The sequence below is a fragment of the Trichosurus vulpecula genome, chromosome 1, assembly GCF_011100635.1.
Source record: "Trichosurus vulpecula isolate mTriVul1 chromosome 1, mTriVul1.pri, whole genome shotgun sequence".
Taxonomy (NCBI): Eukaryota; Metazoa; Chordata; class Mammalia; order Diprotodontia; family Phalangeridae; genus Trichosurus; species Trichosurus vulpecula.
The window spans coordinates 50,426,320-50,438,120 of NC_050573.1; the positions used below are offsets into that span (position 1 = coordinate 50,426,320).

The 11,801-nt window shown below is 54.8% G+C and overlaps 1 protein-coding gene across 1 annotated transcript; it reads right to left on the reverse strand.

The window, feature by feature from the left end:
* Window positions 1–679: 679 nt before the first annotated feature.
* XAB2 (XPA binding protein 2) lies at window positions 680–11,784 on the reverse strand. The gene is made up of 19 exons (XM_036741244.1): window positions 11,522–11,784; window positions 9,052–9,200; window positions 8,787–8,910; window positions 8,491–8,688; window positions 8,171–8,305; window positions 7,567–7,731; window positions 6,285–6,429; window positions 5,690–5,841; window positions 5,314–5,433; window positions 5,087–5,218; window positions 4,829–4,960; window positions 3,892–4,005; window positions 2,868–3,030; window positions 2,521–2,711; window positions 1,601–1,723; window positions 1,333–1,504; window positions 1,103–1,232; window positions 866–975; window positions 680–776 (listed from the first exon to the last, which is right to left on the reverse strand). Exons 1-19 carry the CDS (start codon window positions 11,594–11,596, stop codon window positions 715–717), a joined length of 2,592 nt encoding a protein of 863 aa, XP_036597139.1. The 5' UTR covers window positions 11,597–11,784; the 3' UTR covers window positions 680–714.
* Window positions 11,785–11,801: the final 17 nt, after the last annotated feature.

Consider the following 11,801-nt stretch of genomic DNA (forward strand, 5'->3'; position numbering starts at 1 on the left):
GAGGAATGAGGACAGAGAAAGTGACTGGACCTAGGCTACAGTCCAAAGAGCCTTGAATGCCAGCTTGGGTTAGACCTTGATCTTGTAGGCCATGGAAAACCTAGGAGAGATGGCCAGAACTGGGAGTGCTTATTGCGCAGGAAGGACTGGAAAAGGACAAGTCTGGAGGACAGTTGAGATTATTACAATAGACCAGACCAGTGAATGAAACCTGGCTTGGAGTAGAGTTGGCTTCAGCTGACCCTTGGGGCAGCTGAAGCGCCTGGCCTAGCCTCCAAAGGAGGCCCCATTTTTTTTGTGGGGCAGATGGTCTGGGTTTACCCTACAGAGGACTCATGTATGTAGTGTGCTCAGGCACTGGCCCAGGGGGAGTATTGGGGCGGGGGGGGGGGGGGGGGGGGGAAGCTGTCTGCTTCCTGCTCCCTAGCGCTCAGGGCCAGGAACCGGCTCTACAAGGTGGGGGGTTGGGCCATGTACTTTGGCCGCTGTTCTGCTACGTAGCCCAATCCCAGCTGGGAGGAGGTGGGCCTGGGCCCTGGCCAGCAAGCACTGCCACATGGCTGGTAACTCCCAGCATGCCCCAGCTAGGCAGGTGGATGTGTCATAAGGACCTCTCTCCAGAAAGCAAGAATTGGATGTGTTTACATGTGTTTGCATATAACAGGACAGCTGCCAGAAGTACAAACATAAAGAATTTATTGTGGGTGATTGGGCTCAGTCTTCTTTCAGGCTTCCGAAGACGGTGGCTGGCACGCTCTGCTGCTCCAGGGGCACCTCTGGGGAAGGAAGGGGGGAAGGTGAAACTCGGTCATTCCCAGGGACAGGGCTCCGTGCGTTGATCAGCCTCCTCCCCTCCGCCACTCACCATTGGGCTGCAGCTCCTCCTCCTCTTCCTCCTCCTCCTCCCCTATCTCAATCTCCTCGGGGTTGGCCTGCTGGGCCAGTTCAGCCAGCTCAGTGCGGGACGCGTCACTCCTGGGGAAATGAGAAGCTGGCCTTCAGCTCCTTGCCCCACCCTAAGGCTGACATTCCTGAGGGCCATAAATACTGCCCTAGCTAGACCCAGCTCACCCTCCCAGACTCAAGGTGCCCTGGTGCCCACCTGACAAAGAGGATCTTGCCCTGTGAGCGGGAAGGCTGGTCCCGCTCTGCCTCTGCTGCCAGCTGCTCTGCTCGGTGCTCCAGCAGCTTCATGTCGTCCATCCCACTCTGTCCAGGGGCAAGGTCAGACACTAGGGCCAAGGGGAGAGAGGCGAGTCAGGCCCTGGGAAGGGGACCAGTTCAGACCCCTGGTGGTGAACACCAGCCATGGAGTCTGCAGGCTGGACTCACCGGTGCCTGTGGCATTGCTGTACACCTTCAGCATCTGCGAGGCCATGAAGTTGACTTGTGTGTTGTATGTGGCTTGAACGCTTCGCCGGATCCGAAGCATCTCACGGATGGTGTCTTCATTCCCATGGCGGATCTCAAAGTCCTTCCACGTTTGCCAGAATGTTCCTGTTGTCTGAGTGTTAGCAAAGGGAAGATGGTTAGGGAGAGCTCTTTACACCCCAGCATGCTTGTCCTGTCCCCATCCTCAGCTGAGCCTTGGGCCCCATACCCGAGGATCGCAGATCTGAGAGCAGAAGCTATAGATGGCGCGGGCTCGGTCAATCTCCCCCAGTTTACATTCCATGTCAGCAAAACGAAGACACATTTCTCGTGCATGCTCATCTGACAGCACCTGAAATCCAGAGAAGAGAGTGGAGTCTGAAGGGACTACTGAGATACTTATTCCAACCCAACCCCATGCCCCAAAGCTCCCTTTGCAAGGCATATTACACTAAGTACTGCATCCCTCGGTCACTTTCATGTCCTCCCACGAGCCACCCAAGCTTTCAACCTCTTCCCAAAATTGCAGATGGAAAGAGCTGTTTCTTCTTGCCAAGGATGCCAGCTATAGGACGCCTTGTACAGTCTGAGCCCAACGCCCAACTGGGGGCTGGCTTGAGCACAAGGCCCAGTTAACATGCCACTGACCAGCCTGGGCTCTACTGCTTTTAACAACTTCATCATTCCACTTCCCCCTCTCGGAGGTGTGCACATCCCCTAAAACCTGTGGCTAGACTCGGTGGGGCCTGGGCAATAGGAAGCGGGTCAATGTTTGGCCACTGGGCTGAGCAGAGAGAGGAAAGGGTGGGCTCAGAGGACGAGGCAGGAGCTGTGCCTGCTTGCAGGACTGATCAGTCTGCAGTGTGAGCAGGGGGAAAAAGCAGCATCATAGAATCCTCGGATTGGAACCTGGATAGGACTTTAGAGATGACGCAGTGCAAGCCTCTCATTCTGTAGATGGGGAAAGTGAGCAAGCAGAGGAGGGGATGGAGAGGACCCGATGGAGAGGCCCCAGGGAAGGACACCAAGAGCAAGGTGTGGCCCAGGTGTTCCTTCATGGCTCCCCTGCTCCGATTGCTCTCTCCTGGGTTGGCGCCCCACTCTGCCTGACTCCAATCTTCACCCTCTAGCCCCTGCCCAATCTGTCACCTCGATGGCTTTCTGGTAGATGCTGCGGGTGTGGGTGACACCGTAGATCTCGGCGGCACGTTTGATGTAGATGTTGAACATTTCATGCTGCTGGGAGGGCTCCACAGCACGGGTGGCACGCTCATACACGGCCATGGCATGGCGGGCCAGCCCCCACTCTTCCTCTAGCCGGGCATACAACAGGTAGAGAGCTGGGGGGAAGGGGGGAGGGTAACGAGACTGTCATGGCCCAGAACTGCTCAGAGAACACTTTTGTTGCCCCTTCCCACAAACCTACACTGCCCCCATCTCCATCTTGGCCTCCCCTCACCTGGAGCCCCTCCCCCAGTCCTGAAGGGCTCTCTCACTTTTGGCATATTTGGGGGGGCAGCCATCCAGTGCCTGCTCGAACAGGTCCCGGGCCCGCTCCAGCTTGCGGCCTCCATAACGGGCGATAAACTTGGTCAGGTATGTGCTCCAGATATCTGACACATTGGGCCACTTAAACAGTGAGATGCCCCGCTCATAGGCCTAGAATGGAAGGGGAGACATGGAGCTTGCCCCCAGAACATGCTGGCACACATGTGACAGAAGCCAGTGGACTGAGTGCCTCACACCCCCATTCCCAGCTTTCCTGGTTCTTTGCTCACCACACCCTGTCAGGCACTGAAGAAAAAGGCTCAGGGAGGAGAAGCCTGCCTGGGTCCCCAAGCACTCAGGGTGAGCTGGGGGCCTGCAATCAAACCCGGGTTCTTGTGACACCAAATTCTGTGCTCCCTGCCTCAGCTTTCTCATCTGTAAAATGGCCATAATCCTTCTCTCTCTCATGCAATGTCAGAAATCTTGGAGTCCATCTAGTCTAACCCATACCTGAATGAGGACATCCCTTCTGACACATCTGACTGAAGTATGCCTTGCCTCTCCTTGAAGACCTCTGGGGAGGAAGACCTCTGAGGAAGCCCATTTTGTATAGTTCTAATTGCTGAGAAATTTGTCTTTCTGTCAGGCCTAAATCTGCCTCTTTGTACCTCCCCCCACTGCTCCTCATTCCACCTCTGGGACCAAAGAGAACACGTCTAATCTGTTTTCCACATGACAGCCCTCACATGCAGATTGCTATCACATCCCCTGAGGGACTCTCCAGGCTGGTGACACATCCCAAATTCTTCCCTCCGCCTCCTTCATCGGGGTGTCTCCAGGGCCTAGAGCTGTACCCGGTCCATCAGAGACACTGAACACGTTGCTTCTTGAACTGAAGTGACTGTGACATGACCAGGAGGTTCCTCCCCTCCTCCCGGCCTCTTTCCTGTGAGGGAAGCCCTTTGCGAACTTGTCTAGAAATGGGAGCTATCCACCCCCACCCCGTGAACTTTCCAAGGGGCCCAGACTCACCTTGAAGCTTTCCTCAAAGTAGCTGTGCTCCTCCAGGAACATGGCATAATTGATGACGATCTGCGGGGTGGCGATGCGTAGGTCCAGGATCCGCTCATACACGGCCTTGGTGGACTGCACACAGGAATGGGGACGAAATCATGGTTAAGGCTCATTGAGGCACATGGGATGGGGGGGAAGGAGGCACCATCTCTCCTAATGCAGGCCCAACCCATTGCCTGGACCCCTCCTCTGCTCTTCCCATTTGGAGGTACGGTACTCTGGGTGTGCCTCATCTCCCTATGGGCAGGGACTGGCTGGGATTGATTTCACCTCATGGGGACCAGCACAAAGTAGGTGCTTGATCAATGATCTAACAGTCATTAAGAGTCCACTGGGTGACAGCCCTGCACTTGAACTGGGAGAGCAACCAGGCTGTGAGAGGACACTACCCATGCCCTCGCTGAGCGACCTAGGTGGGGCGGGGGAAGGGAGCTAAGGCTCACAAAGATACCCAGAACCCAGTTTCAGAGCTTCCCAAATGCTGTGGTCTCTGAGACCTCTCGTCCTGTGGCCCTCACATCCCTGACATGCACTCCTCCAGGTTCCACCACTGAAGTGGAATTGCTGCTTTGGGATGGCTGTTCTTACCTGGACCTCAAACCTGCAGCTCTGAGCCTTACTCAAGGCTCCTAGTTCTGTCTCTTGGCGGACACAAGTGCACCTGAAGGGTGCAAACGAGGTGCGGTGTGAGGTCTAAAAGTTGTTACAAACTGGGGCTCAGGGAAGGTCTGGGAGCAAACTGGGGGCAGGGAGACTCACAAGGTGAGGGAAGGAAGGGAGGCCATTCCTGTTTGCTGAAGAAAAAATGCAGTGAATCCGGAGCCTGTGTCAGGGGGTTTTTGGAGGCTCCCTGGGGCCTGGCTGGGGAGAAGGCTGGGGGCAGGGGAGCACTCACCTGGAAGGTACCCAGACTTTCCTCAAGGTCAGCCAGCATAGACCACACCTTCAAGGACTTGTAGACACGATTCTGCACAGGCTCAGATCCATCAAAGTACTCGGCCCGGCGGGCAGGCAGGGCAGTTGCCTTCTGCAGGGGACAAGAGGACACATTCTGTGTCACTATCAGCCCCCGGCACTCCTTTGGCCACCCCCACAACGTGAGGGATCCTGCCCTCCCTGTCCCCGGGGCCTTTACTCGGCCCTGTACACACACCCGCAGCAGCCGCAGGGCCTGGTCATAGTTGTCATGTCTCAGCTCCATCTCGCCGTACTCACACCACACGCTGGCCAAATCCTCCACCTGTTTGAAGTTCACTTTGGTGGCCTTCTCTAGGATGGTGCGGGCCTAGGAAGGCAAGAAGAGTCACCCAGAGGCTTCAGACTGGACCCAGGCTACCCCATAGCCTCCCCAGCCTTCCCCCTCCTCCCCCCACGGCTCACATCATCCAGCTGCCCGTTATCCTCATAGAACTTGGCAAAGGCGACCCACAGTGTGTGGGGTTTGCCTGTGGCCTTGAAGGGATCCACGGTCTGCACAGCCTCTGTGTATGTGTTGATGACCTGCAAGAGGCAGAAGACAGGCCTTGGCTACATGCCTGGGGAGGCAGGCTTGTGTGGAACAAGGAGGTTGGGGGTGCTGAGGAGGGACTGGCAGGGAGGAAGAGAGGAAGGGGAGAGGCTCTGGGTTGGGAAGGACACGGCAGGGGTGTGTGTGTGGGGGGGGAGTGGGGACAGGCAGGGGGAGAGGAAAGGGAGAGGCTCCGGGTTGGTAAGGCTGGGGGGGTGGGGTAGGCAGGCAGAAGGGTTTGCCTCACACCTCTCTGGGCCGGCCCTGATGTAGTGCCACTCGCTTGTGCCACTCATGGACGTGGTGGGGGTTCTGGCGCAGCAGAACGCTATTGAGGAGGAGAGGCCGGCGGCTGATGAGTTGCTCAAAGCGTGCCAAACGTAGCTCCAGGTCCACGTCATCTGAGGCAGAAGCAGCAACAGTTATGGACCCATGGGAAGACGAAGAGTCCCTCCAAGGTGTCCCCACCACAGACCGCACAGCCTGGCCCCTCCAAAGTGCCCCCACTCCCCTGAATGCACAGACTGGCTCCTACGAGGTACCCCTACTCCAGACTGCACAGCCTGGCCCCCTGAGGTGCCCCCACTCCAGATTGCACAGCCTGGCCCCTCTGAAGTGCCCCCACTCCAGACTGCATAGCCTAGCCCCTCCAAGGTACCCCCACTCTATACTGCAGCCTTGCCCCTCTGAGGTGCCCCCCCCCCAACTGCACAGCCTGGCCCCTCCGAGGTGCCCCTACTCCCCAGACCGCATGGTCCAGCTCCTCCAGGATGTCTCTACCCCATCCCCTCCCCACGGACTGCACAGCTCAGCCTCTGGCTCCACACATCTCCCCCACCCTCACCTTCTTCCTCCCTCCCTAGCTCTGAAGTTGTCTCCATCTTGGCCGCAATCATGCTCTCCTCAAACTGGGCATAGCTGTCAAAGACCTGCGTGAAGTCTCGTACAGTCATTACCGTCTGGATCGCCTCCTCATACACATCACGGGCCTGAGACACAGAGAATCATGAGGAGCACAGCCCTCACAACTGGCCCCTCCTTGGACATCCTCTGCTCATCTTGGGCAGTGCCCATCTCCGATAGTGCCCAGTGCTGGGACAGGGAGGGGCCAGTGAAGAGCCTTGTTTCTAACACTGACACATTTTGTGACCCTGAGGAAGTCATCTTCCACATCTGTACAACATGGATAATATTATATCTCCTAGGGCTTTTGTGAAGGGAATACTACAGAAAACTTGAAAGTTAAATAAATGTTTAATAATTGGAAAAGTTAATTGACAAAATGCTATTCAATCCTATCAGCATTCATTAAGTGCCTGTGTACAAGGCACAAAAGACTTAAAGGCAAAGTGAAAACCAGTTCCTGCCCTCGAAGAGCTAGCATTTTATCGGAGAAGGGAGATACAACATGGAAGTAGACAAAAGCCTACATGACCACTGGAGGTAAAGGAGGGAGAGAACACCAACCAATGGCGCCAGGAAGGCCTTCCCCTGAAAGGTGGTCCGTGAGCCCCTGAGAGGAAGAAGCCAGGAAGGGGGATACCCAGGTAGGGGGCACAGATGCAAGAAGCATGGGATCTCAAAGGTGGGCAACAGCACATGGGCCAGTCTGGCTGAACAAACAGTAGGATGGGGAGAGGTGTGAAATAGGCCTGGAAAGGCAGGCCTGGAGTGGACTAGGAAGGCTTTAAAAGCCAAGCTAAAGCTCAGTTTATTTTGGAGACAACAGGGAGCCACAGGAGCTAGAGGGCGCTATGGTGCACAGAATGCTAGGCCGGGAGTCAGGAAGACCTGAGTTCGAATACAGCCTCAGATTCTTCCTAGTTGAGTAACCCTGAGCAAATCATTTAACCTATTTGCTGGAATTTCCTTGTCTGTAAAATGGGGATAATAGCACCTACCTACCTGCCAGGGCTGATGTGAGGATCGATGAGATAATAAATATTACGCACTCAGCATAGTGCCTGGCACACAGTAGGTGCTTAACTAACGTAAGCTATTCTCATTATTGAAGGTTCATGGGTAGAAGTGGCACGGTCAGACCTGTGCTTTAGGAAGATGACTCTGGCAGCCCATGAGCTCTTGGTGCAGAAGGGCACGTGTATGTCCCGGCCCAGTCCCAGTACCTTCTCGAAATGTCCACTTCGGATGTAGTAGTCGGCCAGCGAGCACCAGAGCTTGCCAAGCTGGTCAGTGAAGCGGGTGAGGCCTCCTCGGATGATGGCGCCCACATTTAAGGACTGCACTTTGTCAGGATTTTGGGAGATCAGGTCGCACAGTTCATGCCACAGCTGGAGAAAAAGAGGGGGAGGGGCTAAGCTCCATGGCCCCTGTAGCTCCCTTGGCCCTTGCTTGGAACTTGGGAGGGGCTTGCGTGTCGGTGACTGTGAAGTGATGTCAGTGTACGTGACTGCAGAACCAAGAAGGCAGCAGGGTGTCATGGAAAGATCACCAGATCTGGAATCACAGGAGGACCTGGATTCAAAGCCTGGCTCTGCTACTTATTACCTAGGTGATCGCAGACTGCCTCTTCTCTTCTCTGGGCCTCAGTTTCCCCATCTGCAAAGTGAGGGGTTGAACCAGATGACCAGCTCTGGATCACGGCAATCCCATGACCATGTGTGACTGTGTGGCTGTGTAAGCAAATGTGTGGTGAGGGCAAGGTTCAGGTCGTTGGGGCCTCCTGGGAGCTCTGAAGGGGCTGGGGGCTGGGGAGGGCTGGAGCCTGACCTGGTAGTTTGACTTTCCTTCCTTGGAGACAAATCTTTCATCATTGACTACAGTTGCCAGGCGCTGAGCTGCCTCATCCAGCCGGTCGATGGAGCGCAGGTACTCAATGTACTCCTCTGCGCTCTCAGGGCTCAGCTGGGGAACCCCCAACAAAGAAAGCGGTCAGTGCTCCCCCATCCTCAAGATGCCCTTGTACTTTCCCTCTCTAGTGCCCATTTTGTGCCAGGGAGCTTCGCCTGGGGGCCAGGGGGCACAGGGCAGGAAATCTTATAGCTGCATGATCTGCTGTCCACTCCCCTGGAACCCCGTGCGTGGCTCACCTTGAGGAAGCGGCGGTACACACGAACTGCGGTCTCAGGCAGAGGGTGGGAACGTACGAAGCGAAGATAGAGGGGCCAGATGCGTGAGTGCTGAGTGATGGGCAGAGCCCTCAGGGCACGGTCAAAGGTGCGCCGGGTCCGAGTGATGCGTCCCTGCTCCATCAAGAACTGGCAGTAATCCAACCACAGACGCGGCATCTGGAGCAGGGAGAAGGCAGAAGTCCCTTTGTGCTCCACCTCCCTACCCCTGGATGCCTCAGATCCCTTCTGCCCGAGCCTGGTCACCAAGTGCTCACCTTGTGCATGAAGACCAAGGCCCGCTCGTGGCAGTTGTTGACATCCTCGTAGGCAGGGTCGGTCACGCAGCGACGCTTCACCTGGGCCCGACGGGCTTTCAGGTAGTGGTACCATAGCTTGTAACTGGGCAATAGGAGAGGAAACATGCTTGTGAAAATGTCACAGCCTTTTCCTTTTCTTTGCCCAAGCTCCACTTTCCCGTAATGAGGTGCCCCATGGGGGAAGGAGAGGGAGGGGAAGCTGGAGACTGGGAGAGCCCCTCACCTCCCAGGCAGCTCCTTGAGGGCTCGCTCATACAGCAGATTGAGTACTGCCTGCGAGGCACTCTGCTTGAACTCGATGTACCGAAACCAACACTTGACAGAGAAAGGGTTGCGAAGGATTTCCTCCTCATACTGCAAATCCTCCTCTTCCTAGGGAGACAAGGGGCCAGAGTGTCTCAAGCAAGCCAGGCCTCCTCCTTTCCAATCCCATCACTTTGAATCCCCCAAATCTCCCCCACCCCACCCTGATTCCCACCCCCAGAAGGCTGGTCTCCCTCTCACTGAGGCAACTGTGCCACAGTGGAGTCAGGAGACCCGGGGTAAAATCCTACCTTTTACACTTCTTATGTGACCCTAGGCAAACCACTTCTTGTTTCTGGGCCTCAGGGGATCAGACGTGTGTCTTCCCATTTCAGAGCCGCATTTCAAGCACCCAAGTGGTTTACTCCTCTCTGAGCAAGCACCCAGCTTACAGGTCATTGGCAAAAGTGGCACACTCAGGTTTGATGGCAGGAAAAACTTTCTAATAACTGGGACTATCTCAAAGCGGAACGAGCCACCCCTGAAGGGAGTGGGTCCCCCCTTATTTGAAGTCTTCATGCAATGGCTAGGTGATCACCCATTAAGCCTGATGTAGAAGGAATTCTTGTTCAGGTACGGGTTGGATTAGAAAGCCATTCAAGTCCCTTCCAACTCTGAGACAGTTTGTTTGTGTCTTTGGACAGAAGCTCTTGTATGCCTGGTTCTGGGGTCTGTATGGTAAAGCAATCTTCCGATTCTAAATCCAGCAATACCTCGCTTCCCCATGTTACCCAGTCTCTGCATCTGGCTCAGTGTCCCTTAGAAACACCCCCAACATCCTCTCTTTTCTCTCCATCCTCACTTGTCATAGCAACAGCCTTTTCCTTGGCTCCACCTCCCACTGTTCTGCCAGACTGCCAAGGGCTTGCATTCCAGAGCCATCTCTGATCCAATCCAATTCACCCCATGTTTATTAAATACCTACTAGAGCCACTGACACAAAGTTTAAGTAATCACAGAATCTTATAGCAGGAAGGACCTCAAAGGGCATCCAGTCCACGTACTTACAATAACAGCTAACATTTCTAAAGCATTTGCTATGTGCCAGGTACCATGCTATAATGATAACGGTAACAATAATAGATAACATTCATAGAACACTTACTATGTGCCAGGAACTGTGCCAAGCACTCTACAACTGTTATGTCTTTTTTTTGATTCTCACAACAATTGGGAAGTAGATGCTATTATCACCCCTATTTACAGATGAGCAAACTGAGGCAAACAGAATTTAAGTGATTTGCCCAGAATCACACAACTAGAAGTGTCTGAGGTTGGATTTGAACTCAGGCCTTCCTGACTCCACCTTCAGAGCTCTATCCCCCCAAATGACCATGCTGCCTCCACCTGAAGATGTCCAATGATGGGGAACTAAGAAGCTCCCGGGACAGCTCTAACTGTAAGTTATTAAGTTTCTAACCTCAAAACTACATCCACTTCTTTTAAATCCACTTTTAAATACATCCACTGCTCTTTATTCTACCTCCTGGGTCCAAACAGGAAAAAAAACCTGAATCTTTCTCTACAAGTTTTTCACATAGTTACCATGATATAACTTTGTCCTAGCCCTTGCGTTGTTTACAATTTAAGAGAAAGGCATGAACCCAGTACATTACAGTAGATAATATTACTGAGTAAGTGCAGCAGAGAGAGTACAAGGCCCTGCAAAGTCTGGAAGGGTGTCACTGGCTCAAGGACAGGAGACTTAGGAAAGCTTCCCGAAGGAGAGGGCAGACGCACTGGGCTTTAAAGGGAAGCCAGAAATTCAACAGGTGAAGAAGGGGACACAGAGCATCGCAGGCACCGGGAGCAGGAGGTGGCACAAAGGCAGAACATGGGTCATACCCAAGGCACAGACCCTGGTCTAGTTTGGCAGCCCCATGTTTCAAAACGGGAATAATATGTTTGGAAAGAGGCTAGATCGTGGCAAGGCTGGAATGCCAAGCAAAGGAGTCTAGTTTTACTGGGGAGGCCACAGACGTAAGATTTCTGAGCAAATCTCAGCATCTGCGTAAGAAATAGAGTACCCTGGAGATGGGAAGCGCATTGAGGGGCTGATCCTTTTCTCTGCTCCGCTCAAGAACCTGCAATGGCTCGCTACGGCTCACCCTGAATCTGAACCACTCCCTTTGCCCCCCGACTATGTCTCTCACGAATAGCGCAAGGAGAAGAGCATCCAGGCTGATCCCAGGGAACACAGCCTCCACCTTCGCCCACTCCCAGGTTAGCGGAGGCTCTTTCCTGCGCCTGCGCACTCTCCCAGGCTCCCGAGTCGCGCCTGCGCACTCCTCGCCTCTGTCGGGATGGCGTCTTCCCATCCCAGGTTTCGGAGCCCTCCCGCCACGCCGTGGAGCCCACCGCATCTGTACGCTCCTCCGGCTCGTACTCACAAAGAAGAGGTCGGGCCTCTCAGGCCGAGCCTTCAGCTTTGCCTCCGCTGGGGCTGCATCCCCAATCTCCGGCATCCCCCCGTCTTCTACCGCCGCATTCACCAGCCCTTACACTGTGATCCCGCCTCCATCCGTCCTAGAGCCGTTCCTCATTGGCCAGATGCAGCCCACTTCCGTGCCCTCCCTCAGAACAACTTCCGCCTGTTCAGGCCTGGGGAAGAGGCGGAACACCCTCTCCATAGCTCGCTTCCGCTTTGAGCCGCTCCGGCCAATAGGCTCC